General features: G+C 41.0%; 3 protein-coding genes and 1 long non-coding RNA gene across 16 annotated transcripts in view; 2 read left to right on the top strand and 2 right to left on the bottom strand.

The window, feature by feature from the left end:
• LOC118598002 lies at positions 1-1,594 on the bottom strand. The gene is made up of 2 exons (XR_004947037.1): positions 886-1,594; positions 1-730 (listed from the first exon to the last, which is right to left on the bottom strand). It is a non-coding gene; the product is annotated as an uncharacterized LOC118598002 (long non-coding RNA).
• The window catches only part of cbfa2t3 (CBFA2/RUNX1 partner transcriptional co-repressor 3), a 41,540-nt gene extending 20,812 nt beyond the window's left edge, over positions 1-20,728 (top strand). For 2 of the 12 annotated variants that reach the window (XM_024294795.2, XM_024294805.2), the window contains exons 2-12: positions 1,588-1,743; positions 4,914-5,155; positions 5,322-5,411; positions 6,678-6,859; positions 8,866-9,149; positions 10,983-11,068; positions 12,039-12,327; positions 12,761-12,829; positions 13,458-13,511; positions 14,850-15,040; positions 15,541-20,728. In XM_024294795.2, the coding sequence (XP_024150563.1) occupies positions 1,588-1,743; positions 4,914-5,155; positions 5,322-5,411; positions 6,678-6,859; positions 8,866-9,149; positions 10,983-11,068; positions 12,039-12,327; positions 12,761-12,829; positions 13,458-13,511; positions 14,850-15,040; positions 15,541-15,939 (2,042 nt within the window). In that variant the 3' untranslated portion in view covers positions 15,940-20,728. The remainder of the gene's footprint in view (positions 1-1,587; positions 1,744-4,913; positions 5,156-5,321; positions 5,412-6,677; positions 6,860-8,865; positions 9,150-10,982; positions 11,069-12,038; positions 12,328-12,760; positions 12,830-13,457; positions 13,512-14,849; positions 15,041-15,540) is intronic. The other 10 variants (XM_024294799.2, XM_024294797.2, XM_024294796.2 and 7 more) reach the window with 10 other exon arrangements.
• A 2,730-nt stretch (positions 20,729-23,458) lies between these two features.
• Positions 23,459-26,485, top strand: pabpn1l (PABPN1 like, cytoplasmic). Of its 2 annotated transcripts, none has more exons than XM_024294812.2 (6): positions 23,459-23,614; positions 24,455-24,572; positions 24,928-24,995; positions 25,077-25,183; positions 25,279-25,366; positions 25,874-26,485. In XM_024294812.2, exons 2-6 carry the CDS (start codon positions 24,461-24,463, stop codon positions 26,201-26,203), a joined length of 705 nt encoding a protein of 234 aa, XP_024150580.1. In that variant the 5' UTR covers positions 23,459-23,614; positions 24,455-24,460; the 3' UTR covers positions 26,204-26,485. The 2 variants fall into 2 exon arrangements, with proteins under 2 accessions (XP_024150580.1, XP_024150579.1); XM_024294811.2 differs by having other exon boundaries at positions 23,473-23,760.
• An 8-nt stretch (positions 26,486-26,493) lies between these two features.
• On the bottom strand, positions 26,494-27,956 carry trappc2l (trafficking protein particle complex 2-like). The gene is made up of 5 exons (XM_024294813.2): positions 27,819-27,956; positions 27,380-27,552; positions 27,014-27,101; positions 26,726-26,805; positions 26,494-26,646 (listed from the first exon to the last, which is right to left on the bottom strand). The coding sequence occupies exons 1-5, from the start codon at positions 27,849-27,851 to the stop codon at positions 26,601-26,603; spliced, it is 420 nt and encodes a 139-aa protein (XP_024150581.1). The 5' UTR covers positions 27,852-27,956; the 3' UTR covers positions 26,494-26,600.
• Positions 27,957-27,993: the final 37 nt, after the last annotated feature.

Below are 27,993 nucleotides of genomic sequence, written 5' to 3'. Positions count from 1 at the left end.
TTTTTTAAGTTTGAGTAGTTCTCTGACACAAATTCAGTAATAAATTGGCATTTTATAGATTTAGGTTTAACATTTAAAATTTAAGTTTTACACTATGAGTTAAATTCAAACTGAGAACTTGAGAGTTTTTTTATTTTATTTGTTTCATTTTTATTTTTAAGAAACCAGTTGGGTAACTGCTTTATTATGATACCAAATGAAACATTTTACATAGTCAATACTAGTAAAATTTATTGGCAACTTTATCTATCTCAGATTATTTTTTTCTACAGTTTGAATATGAAAACAACAGAATTTTAGCATGATCTGATCAAAAATGTTCTTCTTTTAGAGATATTAAAGCTTAGTTTGAAAAGTGTTTATGTGAAATACTCTTATTATAACCATACAAACTCAAGCAAAAAATGACAAAAAAGAATAAATAAAAAAAAATATTTTTTAAAAAATAAGTTCTTACTTTAGAAAATTTGAAACCCACTTTGTGTTTAAATTTACCTTTCCCTTCTATTAGAAAGCTCCATCTTTGTCTCTCTTTCTTCATGACATAATATGGACTCAATAGTATTTGTGTACTACATTAAAAACCATGCAAACTGTAATATTTCTTCGCCATTCTGTCTTGCACTGTGCGCGTGCTGCAGTCACACACATCCACCAAGTTCTTCCTGTTTGAAAGAATCATCAGAGCCTCATCTCGGGTTTACATCGCTGAAAGATCTGGTTCCAGCAGCTGTACGGGCAGACGGACACAATGACAGGGAGTTAGTTAACACTCTATAGATAGATCAATTAAAAGAGTATCATACCTGCGTGCAGCTTTCTACAAAATAGTCCAGTTTACTGGAAGAATTTGGTCTCAAACACAAACAATTGGAGGTCACAGACCTTGTTGATTGGCGTGTCACTCTGTTATGCTTTCCTCATGTCCCTCGTTGCACCATCAATTGCCTTCATGTGACAGAGCTTGGCCTTGCCTTCTTTGGTCCTGGCAGGGTGTCTGGCAGAGGACGGTGCAGCCTCTGGTATCGCAGGACAACACAGAGCTCTGCTGAAAGCCAGTCTGCAGTGATGGACAGCAGCAGATCCAGCTGCACTTGTCACAGGCTGTCAAGCCGGCTGTCTGAGCCCGGCAACGAGAAGGGACAGGCGGGGAGGTGTGTGCGCCTGTGAATGTGTGTCTTGGGGTTGGAGGTTACATGTGGGTGGGGACACTGATTGGGATGTCATTGCTACACGGATTGTGTATGTGTGAAGGAGAGAGCGACTGGGAAAAAGTAGAGAGGGATCTCAGTCACCAGCAGCTGAACGAGAGAGCAGGTGTTCGTGTATGTCTCCCAGGCCCATGAATCTCCAACAAGAAACACAATACAAGCTTGGATTCGTTTCCACTGCCTGCATTGATTTGTTTTAGTTCTGTACATGGGGCTTTTGCTTAAAGGAAACAATCGATGGCGCTCAGGTGAAAATGTCAGCGCTCTCCGTCTGAACTTCTTTTAAAAGTGTGTTTGGTTTTTTTTTCCAGAGCTGGAGCTTCATCATGGTAACTGTCATGGTTTTTCTCTGTGGTTTTCCCCTCTTATAATGCAGGTAGCAGAGTGCAGAAGGCTGGAACAATGCCAGATTCACCTGCGGATGTGAAAACCCAGCCTAGGTCCACCCCACCCACCATGCCTCCGCCACCCCCGGCTGTAAGCCAAGCAACAAGTCGCAATGCCTCTTTCACTCCGACCACCAGTAAATCAAGTAATGTTCTTTTTTTGTTGCTTTTTTTAATTAAAGAAAACTAATATTTGAAATTAGATTTTTCTGTTAACATTAAAAATCCATAAATTACTAGCACAATCAGCGTATTTATTGTGTGTGTAACTTAGAGCTTTTTTCCTTCCAAAATAGTTCCTTTAGAGATTTGAGTTCTCAACTATAGTGACAAAAAAAAAAACCACTCAAATTTAATTTTACGGAGAACCTCTAACATGATAGCAGAATGCACAATCTACAGCACTACTAACAACAGAAGCTGATTAGAAGGTTACAAACATGGACTTTTTAGGGCTAATGATGGATCTAACTCTGTTACCTGGTCACTATGTAAAGGTGTCTGCACTGGCAAAGTTTGGATTTCAGGTTGTGACTATTGTGGAACATAAATGGTTTTCCATTATCTTATGTCAAAATTTCAAGAGAAAATAAATCAGAATGTTAACATCCAAACTGTTAAAAGTTAGAGCAAAATCATCTAGCAGAAGAGACAGAAGCCGTACGTCTGAATTCCCTCCCTACTCCCTAACAACAAAAAGAGTATACAGTGCTGGAATATATTGTCCTGGAATTTAAAATAAAAGGCAGACACCATGTTTACTCTTTTTTTCTTTTTTAAGGACAAATTTGACGTAGCAAATATCACAAAGTAATAGTACGAAGAGTATTTATGAATCCACTATGCTCTGATGATGATGATGAAAACTTAGATTTTTGAAAAGAAAACGTCAAGAAACATTTTTTTCACATGAAAAATCATTCAAACTCAATGTATTGTAGTCTACATTCACCAAACGAATGAGCATTGATGCACACTGGTTTTTTGCTGAGACTTCTGGGAAATTTCTAGGGGTGATGGATTCTAGAATTGCTAGCTCTACAACATGCCAAAAGCACAATATAGAGCTCTAAGTTTTGAGAAGTGAATAAATTCTGACATAATCACTGATAAAAATGATATTTTTTTCAGTATTGGTCTTGGTTTTTTCTTATTGTATATCTCAAAACTTGTGTTTTTTAGTTGCTTATTTCTCAGTAAGGTTCTGGACTTTAAAAGCACCCAAAAACAGACGAGTCCAGACCAAACTAGTAAGTTACTCAGTTAATTTAGATTTGTGCAGCATCCTAAAACCATGTATGGGGAACTATTCCTCTAAGCACAACTGTCACTTTGTGTGTCTGCTGCATAAAGAGTGGGGAATTCCAAATATACATCTATTCCCCACATGATGAACAAGTGTTTTGGTCACTTGTATATGTCAGGTGTGTCTCCCCGCAGACTTGTGCGTGTCTTTTTGTGTCAACAATGCCCTTGCTGGTGGAACAAGTGTCTTAGGGTGCATGTGTGAGTGTGTCTGTGGCATTGTGCATGCATGTGTGTTGTTTATCAGCTGGTCAGGCGGCGCTGGTTACAGGGAGCATCAAGCCGAATGCTGTTGCAGTTTGTACACGACATTCTTCCCTATATAGTAATGACAGCCCATGTTGTTTCACCTGTCGTGGCGGGTGCTCAGCATTGTCGCTCTCTCTGTGCCTCTCACTAAAATCGGAACACGAGTGCAGACAACCAGGATGGCACAGTCAATCCAAACACTCCAAAATTATATTCTTAAGAAAGTACAAATACGTTTTTTTTTTTTAGTCTTATTTTATGTCTTCCAAGAAGAATAATCGTATTAAGAGTTTTTTAAGAGCAAAATAATCTTTGTTACGGCCACCTTGGCCGTTCCAGGGAGGAGCGTGTTTCCGACTCGCAATCAAAAAATAAAGTACTCGCGGAGATCATCTTGTAAAAATAAAAGTTGGTTTATTTTCAAAACGAGTCCGTGGTTGGCTTCCTGTAACAAAAAAATGATCAATGTCTCTGGTGTTCTGTTTGCTATTTGTTCTGATTATCTGCGTGCTTTGCGATTATGAAAAAACCTTTTGCTCCTCATCCTCCTGGCTTCCACGCCAAGTTAAATGGGCTCACCTGGCTGCAGGTGGCTGCTGATTGTGGGGAGGAGCCAATTACAAATATAAACTACATAAACATAAACTATCTAATTTCATAATTATTTTATCCAAATAAATTGTAAATTTCATACATCCACTAAAGTAAATCTACATGGCTCCAACAATCTTTGTTTAAGAAAATACGTCTTAGTGAATAGAGTTTCTTTTTAAAATAAGAATTCTAGAATTTTCAGCCAATTGGAACATTTTTGGTTTATTTGAAGATTTATTTTTGAAAATATATATTATTATTTCTTGAGGGCATGTTTTTCTGTAAATGTGACAAAACCAAAAATCATACCTGATGTGACATAGATAATGAGCAAACTAACAGGACAGTATTTTGTCTTTTCTTTGTTTACATGTAAAAACAAGGGAAGCAAATATTGAAAAATGTTCAATATTCAGAGTCATACAACAATAAACATGATTATTCTTACATATCTAAACTGTTTATCAGGATGGATAACTTTTAACTAAAAATCGTTGCAACAAAATGTACAGAGATGCAGAACACGCTGTTGATTTGACCTTTTTAATGTACACACAAAGTTTTGTTTATGGAGTGATATCAGGAATTTTGAAGGCAAGCAGGCGTATTTATTTATTTATTTATTTTTTGTGTCCATACGTCTGTGTGTGTGTTTGTGTATAAAACGCTGTGTCTTTACTGATCCTTAGAACTGCAAATCTACTTTCAGCTGGTGGCCATGTGCAGGACCAGATTTAGCTACACACCTGCTACTGGAATAAAAGTAACACAGGCCAAAGGAATATTTTTGGCTCCTCTTTAACAAGTTCCTCTTATAGTTGTGTCCTAGTGAGTGAGTGAGGAGTAGGGGGGAATAGACTGATACAGGCAGAGATGGAAGGGCTTGAGGGGGTCAAATGGTAGCATTTGTGAGACAGCTGAAGTTCCCGCAAACACGCTTGCGGCACACAGAAACTAGCAGACAATTGCATCACCCCGCTCCCAGCCGACACGGTATCGAATTCTGAGTCTTGTCTGCTTTCCTTCTATATCATCTTAAGTGCATCGTTCTCTGTCAGCAAGCTATAAAAGACCTCAACTTGTCCGAAGATCTGTCAGGTGCCCTCACAAGACACCCCAGAGCTCCTGACCCAATTCATAGTCATGCTTCTGTCTGTTGTATCCGCAGTGCTGAACGGAAGCAGCCACTCTCCGACATCGCTTAATGGTGCTCCATCCACCCCTAACGGCTTCAGTAACGGGCCAGCCATGTCTTCGACGGCCTCGCTGTCCAACCAGCAGCTCCCGCCAGCTTGTGGAGCTCGCCAGCTCTGCAAACTGAAGCGCTTCCTGACGACATTGCAGCAGTTTGGCAACGACATATCACCTGAGATTGGAGAAAGAGTGCGCAGCCTCGTGTTAGGACTGGTGGTATGTTACTAGTTCACAATTTCCTTCCTACTTATGCACATTTTTTTGTTGTTAGCTGACAGCTGACATAACCTATTGAAATAAAACCCTATGACTAAGTATTTGTCATGTATAGTATATATGTAACTTTTAAACTTCAGTGGTTTCTCTCCTGTTGCACTCTCAGAACTCCACTCTCACCATTGAGGAGTTTCATTCCAAACTTCACGAGGCCACCAACTTCCCCCTGAGGCCTTTTGTCATTCCTTTTCTTAAGGTAAGTGTGTTTTGACAGGTTGCATCTAAAAAAAAAAAACACCAAACACTCACTTTCCTTCACAATCAACTTTCCTTTCTGTAAATGTGTCATTGCTTGGTTCACAAAGACAGCTTACAAAGGCTGAAAGAGTCTCATCTGAAGACTGATTTTATTGTTTTACTTTTATTACATTATTTATACATTTACACAATCATCTTTTGATATATTTTAAAAGTGCTCCCGGTGGTCTTTTAATCAACATGATGCATATTTATAATTATGAATAATGTTGAATATTATGATGCGGCAGTAGTTTTTTAGAAATTTGCCTATGAGTTGTGGGCAAAACGGTTAGCAAGGAGTAGTAACCCCGCCTCCATTTCCCATCATCCATCTGTTTACACACTCTCCCGCTAGCTTACAGCCCCTTACAACCCAAACATAATATTAGTGGTGCAACAAAAAAGTTGTATCTATCCAGCCATACAGTTTTTAGCCAGATGCCAGATTTGAATAAATAAATACTCAGGAATTATACTTGAAGCTTCATTTTCTAGATGATAAAAACACAATTTGCCTTTAAAAATATCATTAAATGTGCAAGACAGTGCTATACCTAAAAGTAGGAGGAAGCACTGAGTTAGTTTATAACCCCGTCCTCATGGAAAAGGAGATTGTCTTCAGAGATAAAGGGCTGAAGAGCGTTGGGGGAAGCCTCACTTTCATTTACAAATATTTATATGGGGTGTTTTATATGCCCTAAAAAGGAAGCCATCCCTGGCGGCAACAATATTTAATGCAGACAGTTGAAGGGTCCGCGGGTAAATAAAAGCGTGTGTCGGACCTCCCAGTGGTGTGGTGATCCTCCACATCTGGGACACTGCGGCGGTATCTGTGTTCTATCAACTTGACAGGTCTGAGAGAGCTTCTCGACAGCACTGTTACACACACGTTCACCCACAGCCACACATGCGGATCCAACGCACACGAGAGCGCACCCCAAAGAGAGTGAGACGCATGGGAGAGGAATGTGTCAGGGGACCTGCCTTATCTCGTCCTGTCTCTTCATCTATCACTCTCCTTTTCCCCCCCTTAGCCTAATCTGGCGTTATTTCACTCTCACCCCATCCATCTAATGTTCCACTGTGAGTTTCTAACTCTCCCCTTGTCCACTTAACTCTCCTCCCAGAGTTAACATCAGTTCAATGAAAATATATCTCTGCTGCAGCAACATATGTCTTTCCTAAGCAGAGATCTGTGTCTTTCCTTTTTTGACCACTCAAGGCGAACCTGCCCCTGCTGCAGAGAGAACTGCTCCACTGTGCAAGGCTGGCCAAACAGACTCCAGCGCAGTATCTGGCTCAACACGAACAGCTCCTCCTCGACGCCAACGCCAGCTCACCCCTCGACTCATCCGAGATCATGCTGGAGATGAACGAGCACGGCAAGAGAAGGACTCCTGACAGGTAGCATGTCTCCATTTAACACGAGTAAACACAGACATCAGAGGACCACATGTGCTGGCAGACTCTGGCACCGACTCACACCAGTGAATTGTTGGAGTTTTTCAGAAAGCTGGGCACCGACGGAAGGCTGTAAATCTTATGGAAGGAGGGTGAAAGCCAGACTGCCCTTATGCTAGACTGTCCATGGGAAGAAACAAATGTATTTAAAAGACAGTTTGAGCTGAAATGAAAGTAGATGCATAGAAGAAAGTAAACTTTATAAGTGATCAACAAAAGCTCAGGCTAAACCCAGCTTTGCCCTTACTCCACATACCTACTTCTATTCTTTTTCTTCTCTTTCTGGCACTTTCCTCATATTTCATCACTTATTCACCCCTCTCCTTGACCTGTTGCCCCCCCACAGCTGTCTGAATTTAGTTTTTCCAGATGGTAATGTGATGTCCAGAACACAGAGCACATCCTGACACGGGGGGTGCGAGGAGGTGGGTGGTGTTTTGGTTTGGACGTACACAGGACCAGTGGTAGAAGTCGTACACGCAATCCCACTGTAATCCGCACACCTCAGCCTCCTGGCCTCTGGCTTATAAGCAACATGTCAGACTCGGTTAGGGGAGGGGAGCACAACCAATATTGTGCCAGCTGTTCCCATGATTTGCTGCCTTCCACAATCAGAAGTGTGTACAATCCTGGCTGACATGAGCGAGGACGCACAAACAGAGCGAGCACACACAAGCGCACTCCGTCTGCATGTGGCAGCAGCGTTGCATTTATTCCCTTTTGATCCCCGTGATGATAAAGAGTGTTTTCCATCTGAATGCCTGGCTATTGCCATCCAGCTAAAAAGATTAATATCAACACTCCCATTTAAACCGTCCAGATGGCATGGAAAACACAACCCTCTAACAAACACTCGCTCAAACCGCACAGACACAAATGAGCGCAACTAAACATCTGTCAAATAGACAGCCTTGAGCCCCCAATGCCCCCTAAGCTTGATAGCAGGGTGGGAGGGAGAAATACTTGCAATCTAAGAGTAGGCAGACGGATATTCAGATTAAGAGCTTGAGATGCAGGGTGTTCAGTTGGACTTGGTTTTGTTTGATACATATGGTGTGCAGCTGTGCAGGAGCTTTAGAGGAGCCGCGCTTTACTGTATCTGCACAACAAGCAGCACTCACTCAAATGTGTGTGTGGAAGTATGTGTGTGTTAGTCACACCATATGGTTGCTATGGAACTTTAAAAAAACATGTTTTTGGTTCTTGCTTAAGGCTCACAAATGGGAAGTTTAACATAAGAGACGATCTGAAGCTAAAACATTGTTCATTTACATATGGAGATAAAAAAGTGAAGAAATGTGCTCTTGAAAGAAACTCCACTGAAGTTTGTTTTTGGTGTTTTTAACATGATCTTGTGGCATTTTTCTCATGATGGAGGACATTTATAGAGAAAATTAAGCTTAAAGATGCATTTCTGATTATTTATTTATTTTAATCATTGTAATTTAGGAGCAGATGAAAAATGGCAGTTGGAAAAAGCTTGTAGCAGTGATGTAGGTGCAGCAATCAGTGGGCCAAAAGTATTATGATGCAGACAAATAGATCCATGTACGTCATTGTTTTCCTCGTCTGAGCTGGCATCTGGCTCAAAACTGTAAGGCTGGATAGCTCCAATATTGCTCACTATTTTTGTTGCACCTGTAAGGTTAGGTTGGGGTTTTGACGGGCTGTAAGCTAATGGGAGAGGATGTAAACAGAAAGATGTTGGGAAGCAGGGGCAGGCTTACTTGATTTGTTTGCAAAGTGCATCTTATATTCAAATGTGTTAAATTCATAATCGAAAGTCTTCACTTTTTACTCTAAAAACTGTAAGATTTTTATGGGTTGTTTAGTCTCCATAAATTTTATGTTGCTCCAAAATCATTTAACTTCCGTCTCTATTGTTTAAAAGTTTAACACTTCCTCTACATTCTGTCAGGTTTTAACTTACCCCATGTCTCCCTCTTCAGGACCAAAGATAGCTCAGAAAGGGACGGACTGCACCCCGAGCACCTGGCTAAGAGACCCTGCACCATCAGTCCCAGCCAACGTTTCAGCCCCAGCACCGGTCTCCCCGCACACCCGCCCCCTAACGGTCTCCCCACACACCCTCCCAATGGCCTCCCCCACCCGCCCAACCCCCAGGTGGGACCCCAGCACTATCGCCTGGAGGACATGGCTCTGGCACACCAGTACAGAGACGCTTACAGACATACGGATCACCGCGACGGGCGAGACAGGCACCGGCCGACAGGTACAGCAGCAGCAGAACACGCATGCGCTTGGATACATTTATTGATCAGAAGTCACATGTTGCACACTTATATGGTCAGGACTGAGTGAGCTTGGGTAAATATAAGTAGGGTGTATGTAGTGAACAAAGGGCAGTTGTCAGTCCAATGTGATTATCCTCGTGGCCATGTGTCTATATAAAGACCACAGCCATACGTGCTTAGTGGCCAACTGTGGCCACCATATATGCCTTCCATCTGCTTTTCCACAAGGAAAAAGGCATTGCATCATTGCTTAAACATGAGGAAGTGGCGTATCTATAAATGCACATGGCACTTCAAGAAATACAACTTTAGTTGGCAAATTCGATGTTTGAGTTTTTCTGTTTTCATGTACATACAACAGCTCAACTGACTGTTGCTACTTGGGGACATGAACCTACTACATCAAAGAACTGACAGAAAAATCTGATATATGGGAATTAACATGTTTTTAAACTAATTGATGAAATCCACACAAAAACTTTTCAAAATATTTTTTTTTATTAGATATAGACATTATCAATAATAATACATTGGGTAAATTGGTAAGATTTTGCTTTTAACAATATGTTTAAGATGCAAACTATTAACAAGAGTGTTCAGTGGTAAAAATCACCTTATTTAGCCGCTGCCTCCAATTTGATTCATACATTTTTAACATGTAACTGCCATCCATCCATTTTCCGAACCCGTTTTATTCCTTACGACAGTGGTGGTCAAACTCAATCGCAAAGGGAGCCAAATCCAAAACACACCTTAGGTCATGGGCTGAACAGGAAAAACATTTATTGAACACACTAAAACAATTTTTTTTAAAACTTTTAAAATGTAACTTATTAACATAACTATGAATAAAAACTATGAATATTATTCTAGAATAAATCAAACCTTAATAACTTTCAATATTTTACTCTCCATAAAAATAAATTTTGTCAAAATTATACAAGTTAGAAATAAGCGCAAGATAATGTCGGAGTATTAACAATAAAAAAATAAAATGGGCTGGAGGGGCAGATATATTTCCCCGTCGGGGTGGATCCTGCCCCTGAGCCTTGACATTGAAACATGTGCTGTACACGGTCCCGGGGATGCCGGAACCTAACCTGGCCAATGTTGGGCGAAGGCGGGGTACACCCTGGACTGTCACAGAGCCACAGTCATGCACACGCACATTTACATCTAGGGATGATTTACTCATCAATTAACCTATAAAGCATGTTTTTGGACTGTGGCTCTGGAGTAACTCCACACAGAAAGGTCCCATCTAGGACTTGAATATTGCTGTGAGGCTAGAAAGCTAACCACTGCACCACCATGAAGACCCATGTAACTGCATTATGAAAATCAAATAGTTTGCATTAGCTTAATACAAACGTTAGTAATTTAAAGAAATCAACAAGAATAGATTATTCTTATCTTAAAGTTCTGTAAATTAGCAAAGATTTTCCCACCAAGCAATTTTAAAATGAGCAGGAGAAGCCCTTCTAGTGCCTCTAGTGGAAAGATGATGCACTACAGGGCAGAAAACGTGTAGTGTTTTTTTTTAAGAAAAGTATAGACCATGCAAATGAGATGGTGTTCTCAGAAATGCACAAATATGGTACAAAAGATTACATAGGGTCAATAAGAAGTCCATTCAAATAAGGTATGTAGGCCATGTTTCACTGAGTACATCATACTGATGCAACAACAATTAGAAACATTCGCATAAGATTGCATGAAACCAAACAAGCTCTCAATAATGAGTTTTTTTAACAGCTTCAAAGTGCTCAGCATAAGGTCCAAACATGACATCCTGTCTGTTTTCTTGGCAGCAGTGCATGGAGCCCGTCAAGAAGAGGTGATCGACCACCGTCTTACAGACCGGGAGTGGGCAGAAGAATGGAAACACCTTGATAACGTATGTTAGAGTGGCTTTTATGGTTTTTGACACTCCTATTTTGCTTCAATCCTTTCACAAATAGCAAAAAGAGCAAGATCAGCAGAGCATTGATGTTGATTTGCTGGACAGAAACTGCTGAGCGACAGAGCAGCTTCTATCCCGGCTAACCTACCAGTTGAGGCACAGCTGAACACTAGGGTCTGTGCCAAAGGGCTGACCCAACGAGAGCTACACACCTTTCAGGATTTCTTCCACCTACAGTAACTCAGTCAAGAGAAAATCGCCTATACTTGGCACAGATGCATACGTGCATGTAGAGTGTTAGACAGGGACGGGGCCCCAGATGGAGCTCAGGACCCCGCAGAGAGCAGCTCCAGCTGGGCTCAGCAGCTGAGACAAGAGCTGCAGTCATGGAGGGAACCGGCCAGGCTTGGACCTTTGCCAAATTTGAAACACTTTGCTGAAATAAATATATCTGACTGGAAGGGGGAGGGACGCCATTCTGTAGAAGCATAGAAAAAGGAGACAGAGATGCGTGCGTTGGATAGGAATATGCATCTAGTTAACTAGAACGAACCTACAACTAGCAGACCTTGTTGGATTTTTGAGGACGCTAAAAAGGGATGAGGAAAAACAGGAAATATGTTGAATTGGCAGGGAACAGAGCAGAAGGGTGGAAGAAATTTACTTAGCCTGTTCATCAACAGCCCAGCTGTTTCATTATCGTTGTTGTGACACTCTAGACATTAACATTCACTGACAGGCATACAATCCAGGAAGAGGTAGACTGATGTAGAAACACAGTAAACACCTTCTAGATTGGTGGTATGTTATAAAAAACCTGCTTGATTTTAACTCTTTTAATTTAAAACTCTTTTAATTTTAAAGTTGTTTCTTTGTTTTGTTAAATCAAGGAACACCTCTAAACTTTTAATTTATTGTTCTTGTCACTTTAGGTAAACCCACTATCTACCCTTTTTCTTCCCAGCTCCTCAACTGCATCATGGACATGGTAGAAAAGACACGGCGTTCCCTGACGGTGCTACGGCGCTGCCAGGAGGCTGACCGAGAGGAGATGAATCACTGGATTCGGCGCTACAGCGACGTGGAGGAGATGAAAAAAGGTGGGAGCAACGGACAGCAATGCCTTCCACCTCCTCCTACTCTTCCTCCTCCTACTCCTCACCACAACTCCTCCTCCAACACAGCTAGCAGCAGCGAATCACTGCCTATAGGAACTTCCTCGGCTGCTGAAAGGCAGACAGGCAGACAGACAGGTAGACCAACACACGCAGGGCATGTTTGGCAACGCAAAACACTCACAGCAAGGTAGGGCTCATTTGTAAAAGCAGAAGCTGTTAAAATGCGTCAAATTAGACACAAAAGTCAGTCAGATGGTGATATTTTCCAACACATTCGGAAAATTGTGTTCATGCTGTGAGGCAATAAAGACCTGGTTGCAACATCTTGTTTTTTTTTTTAACCATCTGATTGCATCCTTATGCTAAGAGCATGCTCATAATTAGTATTCCTATTCATTTTTAATTCGGGTGTACCCTGTCTTTTCCACAAACGATTGAAAACCTGCTTGACAGCTTGTTTCCTGGTGTAACCACACGTTTGTACTGAAGCCAAAAATGAAATTTGTAACAAGATAGAAACTTTTAGAGTTTCATGAATTTATAACTGCTTTCTGCATGTCTATTTCAGAAACCCACAGAGACTTCTTACACAGGCCCCCCTCGGGATATCTCCCAGAAGAAATCTGGAGGAAAGCTGGTAAGGGTGGAGCATTCTCTTCCCTCTATTGCCTTCATGGCTGACCCCACGCAGACTAACACAACAACCATCGTGATCTTTCATGACCCCCGCCGTGCCTACAGAGAAAACTGAGGCCCCTGGAGTTGTAAATAAATCAGGCCTAGAGAGTCAGGGGTTTGTGTCATTTGGAGCCAAATGCCTTCCATTTGTCACCCCTATGAAAAGCCACTGCAGTTAAGGCTGCAGTGAAAATGCAGCCACCAAGCCTACTTTGGGCCGCAGCAGCGCAGCATGGGGTGGAGCTTCACTGGTCCCCACTGTTATCTAAATTTCTTCATATTTGATCCCTTTCAACTAAAGTCAAAATAGATATCAGTGACCAAAAAAAACCCAACTTTAAACACTGTTTTGACTGTTCGTAGCCAAAGAGAAGCACTATATGGGCCTTCTTCGATGCATGGATGCATAGAGCCCATCTCAGGAGTTGTATGGCTCAGCCCTTGTTCCACCTCAGTCCCAGCACTATTATGTTGCACTCATACTCCAATACCCTGAGGAGGAAAGATGCTGCTGCTGTCGGCAAAATGCTGTGCTGCATTTTCACCAGCAGGAAAGGCTCTTTTAATTGCAGTTGTTTTTCATACAGGTACTACAAGCATCCCGCTCTCCCCAGCTCTAAAGCACCTCCAAAACAAGCAGGGTGAGTAACATATCTCACTCTCGACATCTAATCTCTAGTGCTTGTGTGCATAAAAATGCGTGTATGTGTCACCTCTATCTCAGCAGCCGGGGTAGTCTACACCGTGTAGCCGCAGCACCTCGCTTTTAATTAAAACCAGACACATATTCTCTGGTCTGGTTCAGGTTGAGAGCCTGCAGTTCTTTAGAGAACGGGGATCTGAAGTGAAAAAGCTGACAGAAATAACACGTCTGAGAGACTTGCCAAATCCCTGTGGAATTAAAACATTAATATCGCTGCCCCCGTGTTTTCCATTAAGTGCTAATTGCCACAGCATCTGCTATGCGGTCTCCTTGATAAGAATTAATTAAATTTGCAAACTAATCTAGGTGCTGCATGCATTAGGCCAGATAATTGAGAAACTTGGAATAATGCAGATAGTGTTTAAAAGGAAGAGAAGAAAGAGGAAAGGGCACCGGAAGGGAAAAAAAGAAGGTGCAACCGAAGGCAAAAGGTAAAAACAAGACGAGCGAATGATGAAAGGCCTTTAGAAGTATGACTCTGTGTAAGCCCCTGACAGAGAACAAACTTTTATTTGAATAGAATTGATCAAAAGTAATCATGCACACACAATCCTCAAAGCATAAATGAGAAAACATTAAAGTGTATGTACCAACAAGAGTGAGGATACAGTTCCCCTTCGTTTGTCTTCGTGCACAGCAGTTTGAAACAGCTGGAGTGAGGCGATGAAGGAAAGTGACATCAAATGCATGAACTGTACCAACCTTTGCTTGGTCAGTCTGACACATCTGGCAGTCCTCACTTGGATATGGTTTGTGGAATTTCCTATCTGTGGACCCGTGTGGCACATCTGGCAAAAGCTGGAGCAAAAAAAAAAAATGTTTCTGCCTCTCACATTAAAACTTGCATATGGTTCTTCATCCTGTTCTTCAGATGAATTGAGTTTACTGAGATATCATGTTTTGGACTTTGAAACCAATATCTAAAGGAGGTTGAAGGGGTCAAGCTGAAAGAAAACCACAAAGGACAAAAGGTCTCTAAGTAAAAAAAATAAACTGTTGGTCAAAAACCTGCTTTGAAGATTCAAAACCTTTGACAAACTGGGAAATAATGTTATTTTTTTTAATGCACATTCTTTCAAACACTTTTAATTTTCGTGGTTCAATTGACAAAACACCAGTTGATGGAATAGTGATGTCTACGTGGTGGAAGGTTTCATAGATGTGCTCACTCCTTACAGAGTTAAAAGTCGAACAAGTTTGAGTTAAAGATAAAAATGATAGTAACGAGCCATTAAAGTGATGTCTCTCTCCTCTTTTTTTTCTCTCTATTTGACAGAGGAGGCAGTGAATGAAGTGAAGCGACAGGCCATGTCAGAGCTGCAGAAGGCTGTGTCAGACGCTGAGAGGAAGGCTCATGAGATGATTTCTGCTGAGCGCTCTAAAATGGAGAGGGCGCTGGCCGAAGCCAAGAGGCAAGCCTCTGAGGATGCCCTAACCGTCATCAATCAGCAGGAAGACTCGAGTGAAGTGAGTATCACATCTCTGAAGGTATCCCAGAGTTTTAAACCGTTTTTCCTTGCGTTTTTTTGAATATTTTCTTTCTCATCATCTATGTGTATGCATTGTTTTACCTTTAGCGTTTAGATTTCTTCAAATTGAGCAGATTTACAAAATAAGACATGCTAAGTTGTATGTTCTCAACTGCTTTAGTCAGCAAAAAAAGAATCAAGTACATCTGTGTTATGCTGAGTTTTATTTTACAGTACAGACTCTATTGTTCTGTGTAAATAAAATCAGAAAGATGCAGATGGCCTGAGCAGCCTGCCAAGCTGAAGCCATTACACAGCAATTGACCACCACTTGCTGAAACACACTAACACTGGTGTACAAATCTAACCAAATGAATTGACAAACATAAGCTTGGTTACCAAATTTCAGTTTTGACGCTATTTCTGGGAGAAAGGGAAAAACTCATTTCCTGGGAGACAAAGAAGACTTAATTTTATAAACCCACTTTTGCATTACTGTCTCACCAGAGCTGCTGGAACTGCGGGAGGAAGGCCAGCGAGACGTGCAGTGGCTGCAACACAGCTCGCTACTGCGGCTCCTTCTGCCAGCACAAAGACTGGGAGAAGCACCACCACGTCTGTGGTCAAGGCCTACAGGGGCTGCCAGGGGGCAGTGCTGTCCCTCTGGGCACCCCGTCCTCCTCCTCCACCTCGTCAGCATCCTCCAGTGCCCCCCCAACACACTCTGAGAGCACTCCTCCAGGGCCCTTGTCCCTGGCAGGCCAGAGCAGTATTGCAGGAGGGGCTGGCAGTGGCAGTGGAAGTGTCTCTGCCAGCCCCAAGGAGAGCAGCTCCAGCAGTGTCTCTCGATCCACGACTCCAGCTACCCCAGCCCTACTGGATGCCACCTCTCGCTGACACTTGACCCTCCCGTCCACACTGAAGCACCCAAACTCCATCCAAAACCAAACTGAGGAATCTTCATCGCACGCTGCTCCCTCTCCTCCTCCTCCTCCCTACTGCCGTTTCTTTTTATTTCACTCTTAGCTAAAATTGTTTGGAAAACGTTCTGACAGTTCACTGGTATTCCCACCTTAAGTGTTTCGGCTTGTTTTACAGTTGCAGCCACAGACACAAACAATCCAGTCAGGAGTTTAACATAGTTTAAAGCATGAGGAATGCAGCGTCTCCTGTCTGTCTGCAGAGAACATCCCCAGTAGCTATGTAAGGACGCCAGGCTACCACAAGTCTGCATTGATTTAGGATTGTTTGGTAGCATAGCACTTGAACAGGATTTCCCTTTAATTTCGCATCAATGGAGGAAGAAGACCAGCCCTGGAATGTGCACAAGCAGTCCAGATAGTACACTGCTGTAGCACTTTGTGCAGCTTTTGATGCAGATAGGCAGGGAGTAAGAGAGGGTTTTTGAAGAAACGGGGGAAAACTTGTGATAGGATTTATTCCTCAGAAACACAGCTTAGTACTTACTAAAGGTTTCTTTCTGGCTTTAAGGGAAAAAACAAAGAAAAATCCAAATATTCTGAATAAAGAACAGTAGTGATGTTGATGAAGAAGATGAATAAAATTTTAAACTGCTAACTACTACCTTGCTAGCGAGCCAAGAATATCTACACCGGACTCACCTCTCTGAACCCAAATGAATTCAAAGATGAAAAGTAACGTGATCCAAACCCTTATATTACACTGCCAAAGTGAGTAAATAAGCGATAAAGAGAAGCACTCATAACCAAACACAAAGCAACATCACCTCTTCAGCAGATAAGCCGGCCCTGAGAGCACCAGAGGAGCGGCGGAACAGAGACCCAGAGTCTGACGATTTAAAAAAACAAACTGTGATCTGCTTTGAGCTGCAGCTGCCTCTCGGTGCCCATAGAAGACTACACTGACTCCTCGGCGAGGGTCTAGACAAGAAATATGGACAATGCTGTGAATCTGCAAGAAACACTTCACAAAAAAGGACAGAAATTTACCACAATGTGGTACTTTTGTGAACGGAGAGGACACAACAAGATGGAAATGTACTCAACTTCAAAGGAAGGAACTAACAAACGTGGTAACCGAACTTCCAAAAACTTCAACACAAGCTGGAAACTCTTGATCAGAAAGGGATTGTGTATTATTATGAAGACACGAGGGAAGGGGTGTTTGTGGGGTTTTTTTTTTAAAGAAGGGAAATTTTCAAGGGATTGTTCTTACCTTTACATTCACTCCTTCCTTTTCCAAAGCCCGATGAACAGCTTAAAGAGCCTAGTTAAGGATAGCGTGAACCTTGTCCTCTCTTTCTACCTCCCCTTACCTTACACCTCCGTTCTTCACTCTTTCCCAACTCCAGTCTGCACCAACCACGGACGATCTTGGACAGAGCCACAAAGCAGTCTCAAGAGGAGGTTTAAACCTGCTTGTAGATATTGTTCCTCTTTTTGTTTTTTCAATAATGTCTCTTGTATCTGATGTCCACATGTGCTGGCCTAGTGTATATTCTATAAGACAGACTTTATTTTGGGTCTGTTCTCTTTAATTGTCCTCCTTTAGGTTTGGGCTGAGCAGTGAAAACAGAGCAAAGACGTTTACGTTTGTGAAAGGAAGCCCCGCATTGTACTTCTTGTTTGACTTCTTGTATCTATATTGACGAGATGAAACCCCTCTTGTAGAATATTTTGTACTGCTCGCATTGTAAGACAGTGAGAGGACGGAGGTGCAATATGAAGAGAATTCAGCTACTGAATGGAACCTCAGCAACAGCCCGTAGGGTGTCATATAATATAGATACATATAGATATATTTAAAGTAACATCGGTAACTTAATGTGAATGTACATAGTATTTAAAAAAAGGTCCAAAAATGTGTTTGCCAAATAACAAAAACCTTTAATGTCCAGACTTCCTCACAGTACGTTTCTAAATTTTTTCACCCATGAAAGTTAAACACGTTTTCAATTCATTTAGTGTCATTTAAATGAGAGTGAAGGAGACTATTAGGGATCATCAACTCCATTCTGCAGTTCAATACGTTTGTCTGCCATTGACAGAAAAGTCCAATAGTCATTAGTAAAACAGGGTTGAAAATTGTGCCTCAGTTTTAGATCCGTTTAATTGAAATCAACTTTAATTTAGTTACATTCAATCTAAAATACTCAAACTTGGCCAGTTTGTTTTCTAAAGGATTTTTTTCAGATCAAGCCCTAGTAGTGACCATAGAAATCCTGTCTCTTGACTCTCATCAGTCTGTGTGATTGGTTATCTTCTCCCCATGGTGCAGGACAAGCCATTAATGTAGAATGAAGGGATGTGCCAGTGTTAAGCTAACATCAAAGCAGAGTTTTTTTCCACCTGGTCTCTAGAAAGACTGTTTTTATCATTTATTTGTTAAGATGACATTGTAGGATAAGCTGCAGATCTGAGACAAAATGTTATTTCCAAGAAACAGCAGCACCGATTTGCTGTTTTCCTTTAATTTTTTTTTTTTTTCAAAAGATTTCCCCACATCCTTCACCAATAGCATCTCAATAGCACTTGGGCAAACATGGGGGAAAAAAACAAACAAACAAAAGCTATTTAAGAAAATTGGTTTCTTTTTTTTGGACTATCAGAGTCCTCTAATTCAGCTAAGCTAAGAAAGGTAAGAAAAACTGTAAGGTACCCCTGCATCTGTGTGTAGTATATATGTGTATGTGTTATAATTACCTTGTTATAGTGTTGACCTCAGCCTTTTATGTGCTCCATCCCCACTAGTATCAAATTTTCCTTCACTATGGCTGCAGACCACTCCTTACAACCCTCTCCCACCCTCACACTCGCTACCTCCTGTGAGCATACAGCTAACCCCCAGGAGATGCTTACCTGGACACTGAAAAGCTGGGCTGAGAGCAGACAAGGACACACACTAAGACTCGTACCAACCCACGTGAAAGAAATTGTCATTATTTATGTTCACATTTTAATACTAAGATATCTAGCTAAACAGATAATGCTGGAATGTATTCTTAAGCACACAAGAGTCCTACCAAATTTACTGAACGCAGCCTCAGCTACAGCATGCCATTTGTTGTCTGAAACCAATAAAAGCACAGACCAAAGTACTCCTAACTCACCATTGTGGACTACAAAATGGTGTGTAAAACTGCAAGTAATAAGGTTAGAGCTCTGCTACACCAGTTAACCAAAGTTTCTGACGTCCACACTCTGAAGAGTCCGGGCGTGGAGAGCATGCTCAGTGGACCCGTTGAGTTTCACCTGTGTAGAATTTTTACTTAAGCAATTTAAGTGCTTGTTGACTACATTATGAGTGCTTCTGTGTACAAAACAGAAGCATCTCTTTTAGAAAAAGCCTGCTTACTGCATGTTCTTACAGTAACAAAGCCTCGCAGAGATACAATGAATGCACTGTGAGTGTGTGCTCGTGTGTGGGTGGAGTATTTTTGTGTTTTTTGTAAAAAAGAAAATGAAATAAAAACTTTTTATTTATGTCTCAACAAACTACTTGAAACCTTTGGAGCTTTAAAGAAACAAAACAAAAAAAAAATTCATCCGGACAATGGTGGCATATTGATTCACAGCATGTAGCAGAAGCTTTGTGCAGTAAAGCACCATGTTTGTCTATGGCACTGACATCAAAACAACACTGCAATGACAGTTCCATTCAGCTGGAGTACTTTGTGTGTGTACCTCCTTGTCTGTGAGTAAGCCCTCAGATAAACTAAACAAAGCCAAACCCGTTCAAACATTTCTAAACGACCAAAATGCAACCAAAAGATGCTTTCCTCTTCTTTCGGTTTGTCTTCTGTTCGAGGTTTTGTGTTACATCCCAGCAGTGCAGATCTTCAACTCGCATGTTTAAGGCCACCAACCTACCTACTAGAGCTCCAGAGGAAAGAGCAAACTGTCCTATATTGAGATATTCCCTCTTGAAATTGTTGGGTGGTAGGATACAAAACGATGAATGATCTGTTTTCAGTTTGTGCTGTGGTGTCACATTTCTTCATTTTTTTTTCTTTTTTGAGATATTCTAGATGGCAAATGCATAAGGGCTCTGGTGTTGTAAGACTGTCTAAGGGTCTCCAAAACCTTTGCGTCAACCAATTTATATTCGAAATTGTACTGGACATGGGCAAAACACTCAGAGAAGACACATATTCGCAGACAGACATTTGTCTTCTTCTAATTACTACTTGATGATGTTTGGAAGCTCATCTGATGCTATGGGGTCACTTCTTTCCTGTTAAACAGGCTGCGATGACGAGAAAACTAAGTAGGCGAGCAGTGGATACGGCACTTGTTTTCCCATAAGCCATGCCTCAGGATGGTCTTGTTTTTACCTTTAAACTAAAAGATAAAAAAAGTTTATGGTTTAATATGTGTAGGGGCAGATTCTATACTGTATTGTGCAATACATTATTACAGAAATACCATGTTTCTACAGGAAAGGTTGGCACTATGAACGTCTTTCCTCGTTTGTTTCATTTCCCTCTTTCAACAGTCCTGTTGCTATTTTTAGATGAAGTAAACTGTGCCAGAAGAATGAAATTCTGATTTGTATTTATTTCTTGCATGCTTTCCTCCCTGTTGCTAATACTGCTCTTTAACTGTTTGCTCTGTTGGATGTGTGAAGCTGTAAAACATTCTAATTCAGGTTATTGTCTGTGTTGAACAATGTAACTGTGTAATTAAAACATGAAATGATGCATTCACCGCTCTCATTACTTCTTTACAGTAGAAGAGGTTTCTCCAAGAGGGTCTTTAGAATAAGAAATGAATGCCTTGGGCACCATAGTTTTTGTAATTGGATAGTTGTCTTGCAACATGTTTTATTTTATAACATTAAACAACAGATAAAATGAGTTAAAAATAGTTAATAATTCAGAGAAATCAATACACAGGTATAAAATTTAGAATTTTCACAATTTTTAGGCCAACAAATTTATCTTGAGAAGTTAAAGCTTGATCTGTGACGCTTTTGTACCTTCCTCACAGGCCCAAAGCGCTTTGCAGTCACAGTCCCATTCACACATTGGTTGTGGATCTGCTGCCGAACACTGGCGCCAACCTTCCACCAGTGGCTATGTGGGTTTCAGTGTCTTGCCCAAGGACACTTCGACATGTTGGCAGGCAAGGCGGGAATCGAACCAATCTTCCAATCAAGACTCGACCGCCCTACCGCTCCGCCTCGGCTGCCTTAAGTACTGAACCCTAGTATTCAGTTGAAACCACTGTCATTCTCTGGAGTATTTCCCATTCATTAAAGCCACAAAAATAAGCTTGTACTATAGTAATGACTTTTCATTAATTCATCTTCTTGTTTGCTTCTTCCCTTTCGGGGTCGCGGGGGTGCCAGAGCCTATCCCAGCTGATGATTGGTGAAGGCGGGGTTTACCCTGGACAGGTCACCAGTCTGTCACAGGGCCTCAATCCCCCCCCCCCCCCCCCCCNCCCCCCCCCCCCCCCCGCAAAAAGGGTCTATCCGGGACAGGGCTGAATTTAAAGGACAACCAAACAGGGAAGTTGGAGCCTGACTCCACCCACAGCTGAAATTTGAAAATCCAGCCAGAGGGGTGGGGCTTGGGGGGCAGGACTTTCATCATTACTGGAGTTGCAGGTCATGATGTGAGACTTCTGAAACGTACATGGTTTGATCAATCACAAAAGTCAACTGTAATACCCCATCCCATCCTGTAGGGGGCAGCACACAGGCGGTTTTTGACTATATTTTGAAGAATTAAACAGTTTTCTTTTCATCTATAAAAAAATTAGCAATGACCAACAGACAGCAATTTTAAAAGCCCCACATATAGAGGTCAACAGTCACAAAAGTTGATTTAGGGTTTGGTTACCCTTCAAACATACTGCTGGCATGAATGGTTGCATGTTGTGCATGAAGTAAGACCATAGTCACATGTACCCATATGAGTGCTACAGGTTTTTTGGTTGTCAGAGCCCATAGAGGGTCTTAGACAGGAGGGGCTGTATTCTAAGGTAAGCGCAGGTGTGTCTTGCAGTTCTCTTGAGGCTTGTGTATCATGAAAACCGAAGACCAAGGAACTGGTGGTGGATTACAGGCGGAAGAAAACAGACACTCAGCCCCTGTACATGGGCGCGGACGTGGTGGAGAGGGTGGCTGCCTTCAATTTCTTGGGCGTCACCATCCAGCAGGACCTGACCTGGAGAGCCAACACCACTGCTCCGGTAAAGAAGGCCCAGCAGAGATTGTACTTTCTCAGACTTTTGAAGAACCACCTGGGAGAGAAACTGCTGGTGTCCTTCTACTGCTGCTCCACTGAGAGAATTCTGACATACTGTGTTTGAGCCTGGTTTTCCAGCTGCACAGCAGCAGACAGGAAAGCGCTCCAGAGGGTCATCTCCATAGCCCGGAAGATCATAGGTCTTCCCATCTCTGGAAGAACTGTATAGCTCCCGCTGCTGCCTCAGGAAAGCTGAAAACATTTCACTGGATTCATCCCACTCCGGACATTCTCTGTTTACACGTCTGCCTTCGGGCAGAAGATACAGAACAATAAAATCAAGGACAAATTGATTAAAAAACAGTTTTTATCCCAAAGCCATTACATTTTTAAATGCTGCTAGGAATTGAGTGCCTTTTTGATATATTGTTTTAACTTCTCTTTTGGATGTGTGTGTTTGAATGTATCCATTTGGTTAGGTATTTTATTTTATTTTATTTATTTACAATCGCAGTGGAAGAGGACTGCACTCAATTTCGTTGTATAATTTCTACAATTATTCTAAAATGGAATGTATCATTGCTGTGAGTGTGATGAGTGTTTTGTGAAGTAACAATAAGGATGATGTAAAATACAAACACTAATGACGTATGATTGATTCTGTCATACAGTGTATTTTTTGACAATTTGTGAACAGGAGGAATTCCCATTCAAGACAAAGAAAAGCCGTATTCAAAAGAGAGATGTTAAACGTAAAACTAAATGTTTTATTCATATTTTTTTCTGCAAAGTTGTGCACAAAATATAAATGTGTCCACAACTTTGCATTTATGAATACAAATGTATCTTTATGAATACAAATTATTCTTGATTAAAAGTTTTTCTTTCTTTAAGTTATCTTGTAAATGAGATATATAGTAGTGATGATGACACTAAAACATTTATTTGTTGTTCCTCTCACACTTGTCAGGAGCATAACATTTACAAGCACATTTTTGGATAAATATATTTAGCATGCATTAAAAGAGAGGCATCTGACATGAATTTGATGTGCAAATCTAGTTTAGTGTTATTGAGCGTCCTCTGTATAAATCTGTGCATAATGTCAAAGCAAATGTGTGTGAATGAGGCCTGCTGTATAAATTCTGGTATTTTTATTCACACATCATCAAATTACTTCTACATTTTTTTCCTCTTTGCATGCAGTGACGTTTATAAAGGGGGCTACTGGGCCCCCTGCCATCAGGGGCCATTGATACGGCCCTGGAAACAATCCCTCCCCTTCACGCGCAGATCGGTCTGGCGTGTCATCTCTTTCAGTCACAGGTGATATCTATTAGCTTACTTCTGGTGCTGTGAAGAGGTGTCCGGTGGCTCATCGTCGTCCGTTTATTTCCGGTGAGACATTTTCTTTCGTGGCGGTTTGGGTGGGCTGTTGCGCGTGTGGCAGATGCAGATCCTGGGCCGGGGACATGGCTGATCATGATATGGAGTACCGCTACCTCGAGGGCGAGGCCATGAATGAGAACATCACCGAGGACCCGGTTAGTCGTCATTGTTTGTCGCAAGTCGCCTCGTTAAAAGCTCGCGCTTCAGCGAAGCAGTGATGAATCCTGTCAGGTAGCTAGCTAACAGGGTTAGCATTAGTATCGTTTTTTTTTTGTAACGGCCTTTCGCATTTCTCGGTGCTGGTTTGTACGAAAGACGCCTTTCCTTTTCCAAAATATCAAGTTAATCTTTAAAAAGAGGTTAAAAACATCTTCAAAAGGTTTTCTCATTTTATTCGGATTCTGTGGTGAGACGTGAACAAATAAAGTCATCAATTGTGAATGATGGGTAATCGTCCACAACAAAAGGCTGACGTTGTCAAGAGTACCTGAACGCCAAAAACGTATGCTAATGGACACTTGAGGTCTAAATAAAAGTTTCACTTGCATCGCTTTATCATCTTTTTAAATGGAAATGACTTAAATATTACAGTGTAGAAATGATGGATACAATTATTAGCTGCTAACTATAGCTTTTTTCAGTTTATTTATGAAAATGTAGTAACTTCACAGAGGAATGAACTTCAGCTCTGGTTTACTGTACATATTTATGATCCATAGCACAGCTATATTTGAAATTATCTGCACATATTTAACTTTTATTTTCTTTTTTCCCTCCAGTTTTGTACTTTTTGGGCTATCATCATTTTTTATCAAAGTTCAAGAACCCTTTCCTGTTTTTGTGTCTCAGGAACTTATGGCCATTAAAGCCAGGGTTCAAGAGTTGGAGATGGAAGAACAGACGGAGAGAATGAAAGAAGAGGAGGACCGATGTGATGCAGAGGAGATGCACAGCGGCTCTCAACCTGGTGAGACTTATTCTCTTTGGTTTTATATTAAAAAAACGTAATTTGTTGCTGTGCAACATCTCAAAAGCTATGTGTACATTCACTACATGTGAGGGAACTTTATTCTGCACTGCCTGGCTAACCTCTGTAACATTGCATTGTAGTCCTAATAGTTTCTAATCAGTGTCCAGTTAGACAAAGCTGTAAAAATAGGATGTCCTCTTATTTCTTTAATTTAGTTAAATATTTAAAAAGCCATTTCAGGGAATAAAAAAATCCATTCTATTACATATGATCCTATAAATTCAAAATTTCAGAGTAATTTCTGGTATGACAGGCACATTTCTTGAACTTGATCAGTCTCTTTCCATCACAGGGCCTTTCTACAACATGACTCCTGAAGAGAGGATAGATGCAGACAACAGATCAGTCTATGTGGGGAATGTAAGGCTTGTGTCTGTTTGCATCACATTTGGCATTTTGTTTCTTCATCTGCGATCTGACTCCTTTCTGAACATATCTTAGGTGGACTATGGAGCCACTGCAGATGAGCTGGAGATCCATTTCAATGGTTGTGGTCCTGTCAACAGAGTAACGATTCTGTGCGACAGGTTCTCTGGGCATCCTAAAGGGTGTGTATTCCATTTACTCATTTAACGGGCTCAGTGATTGGCATTGGTGGTTAATTAATTAATTTATTTATTTATTTATTTTTTGTCTTAAACAGTTTTGCCTACATTGAATTCTCCGATCGAAGCTCCGCGCAGAGTGCTGTTGGTCTGCATGAAACAATGTTCAGAGGAAGAGTCCTTAAGGTATGGTCTACCATATGCTGGTGTGTGCCAGATCTGTCTGATATTTTTGTGAAATACAATTTGTTGCACTCAAGGGGCTGAACTTGTTTTTAAATGGCACCATTCTTTGTTTGACTGTCTGGTTTTCATTTTGATCTCACAACATGCATCTGCACATATACAGCATTGAGTATGGAAAGTTTGTTTTCATAAGCGTCTTTGATCATTTCATCTGAGCTGACACGTGCACAGTATAAAAGCTACTCCATATTTTTAAGTGTCTTGGATAAAAGTTTACAAGCTGGCATGAAACTCTGTTACTTTAATGGGGATTATTTTAAACCAAAGTCATTTAATCTTGCAACTTGGATGGTACTTTGAATGTTTTTTTTCATGTGTGTGCAGAAAGTGCTTTCATCTACAAATTACTTTTAATCAGATAAATGTGTCAAACGTATCTCCAGGTCATACTTTTTTAAACCAAATGGTATTTCAAATGAGTAATCTATTCCATCTTTTACTTTACAGGTATTGCCCAAAAGAACCAATATGCCAGGGATTAGCACCACTGACAGGGGAGGACACAGAGGGAGTCACACCAGAGGGAGAGGAAGCAGCCACCGTCCTCCTAGATATCAAAATGGCTTTCGAGGCAGATTTCGGTACCAGTCAACAAGGCCACAGCACCAAGCCCCCCATCCTTATTACCAGGGAGCTTCTGGGGGGAAAAGACAGTGGGGCCACACTGAGTACAACGACCAAACATCAAAGCGCTACCCATGTCTCCTCCTCATCACGCCGCCCTCAGAAGAAGTGGGGTCGGGATCTAACGGACAGCACTACCCACAGCAGCGCTAGAACAACCCGCAGCTTCCCGCCGCGTTGGATGGGTGTGATTTTTAGGCAGCAAAGGCTTCTCTCCTTTGAAATCAGACTGGAGATCCAAGTGCTGAGTTTTAACGTTATGCTGATTTGAACGCATGGGACAAGCCTTGAACTCTTTGATTTAGCTGCATCTGTTTTTTGGGGGTTTTGTTTTTTTACAAATTGATGGGTGTGTCTCGTGTGTGCCTGAAATGTTAAAATCCATTGTAATGTGCAACTTCTTTACTATGTGAATAAATAAAAACAATTAAGCAACCCATGTGTTTAAGTTATGCCAGTTGTCATTATAAACAGTTTAATCAAAACTTAACATTACGTTTACACACAATAGAAGGCCATATGTACAGCGAGTGCTTAGCAGGAGAGAAAGTCAGCCGGTTTGAACCATCATTCCAGAAACTACTCCATTGAAGGCCCTGTGTAAGAGAATAGAAGTTGGTATGAAATGCAGTGCATCAACTTTCAAAAGAAATATTTTAAAGGGGGGAAACTCACTTGGACTGAATGGGGTCCCCAGGATTGTAAAATGGGTTACACATAACATCTGTAAAAGAGTTGTGCAACTTCCTGAACATCTGAAAGACACAAATTTACATTGAAAATGGCATTACTTTTGTAAATAAAGTAATCCAATGACATTTTAACTCCTGCACCCATTTTGAAATTTGAATAAAGAAACTAATTTTTTTTTATATTTGTCTGTCATGAGAAAATGCCACAAGAACATATTTAAAAACACAATTTTCCATCAGAGTGGATCTTTAAGTCAATGCCTTTACTTACACTTCTGATTTCATTGTCACGCAAAGATGTATTTGATGAGTCCACAACAATAACAAACTTGACCTTGGAGTTGGTCACATACCCATAACTGATTTATTTCAGTCAAGGGTCAACAAATGACAAAGACTTTTCCTGAACAAATTCAATTCAAACGTTCAATTTGATTTCATTTACACATCCACTTAATCTTCGTAAAACTAATATTAAACAGGTTAAAATGCAGAATATACATGTGTTTTTAGCACTGTTAGAGTTTTTTCCACATTTGTTCAAAAACAATACTTAGTTTATTTTAGGTGATATTCCTTTTTTTGATTGATAAATGCTGGTCTATTTGCACATTTCCACATTAAAACCAAAGGATACACTTTATAGTCCTCGGTTGGGTAAAGGAGACCGAGGTACAGTTCCCTTTGGTCTCCCAGAGCTTTCCCAACAGAAGAGATCTTCTCCTCCACCACATCTAGAGAAGTGTGCACTGTGTAGTGGAACTTCAGCTCGTTTTGAGTAGCCACGCTGCGGATATACAGCGGGTAATTCTGAGGGGAAAACCCAAAAAGGGTGTGATAGAATACATACAAAGAGAAGTGCAGCATCAATTTGTTGTGCCCTAAAATATGACAGCTTTGGCTAACTCGGTTAGCAAAACAGGCTAACTACATTGACTGACAACACACACGTAAGCGTTTTAGGTGAGTCCTATAGCTCACATTGTTACTACAAATTACTACTTAAAAATACAACAGATGTTATCGTTAGTTAGAAGCTAGGAACTATTCAACCTATTAACTTAATCAATCTTTACCTCTTTAGCTATCACTGCTATGCACACCGCCATGTTGAATTTCCTCCTCTGACTTGTCAGCTGCAGTCATGTGATACGTTGCGTTCACTACTGTAGGAAAAATGACAACCCCAAATAAACGTAGGTGTGGATGTTTATTTGTAGGAATTTTACATTTATGTTATTTATTCGTTTT

Source organism: Oryzias melastigma, linkage group LG3 (assembly GCF_002922805.2).
Source record: "Oryzias melastigma strain HK-1 linkage group LG3, ASM292280v2, whole genome shotgun sequence".
In the NCBI taxonomy this organism is placed as follows: Eukaryota; Metazoa; Chordata; class Actinopteri; order Beloniformes; family Adrianichthyidae; genus Oryzias; species Oryzias melastigma.
The sequence above is the reverse complement of the archived record's forward strand: the minus strand, read 5'-3'. Positions and strand labels throughout refer to the sequence as shown.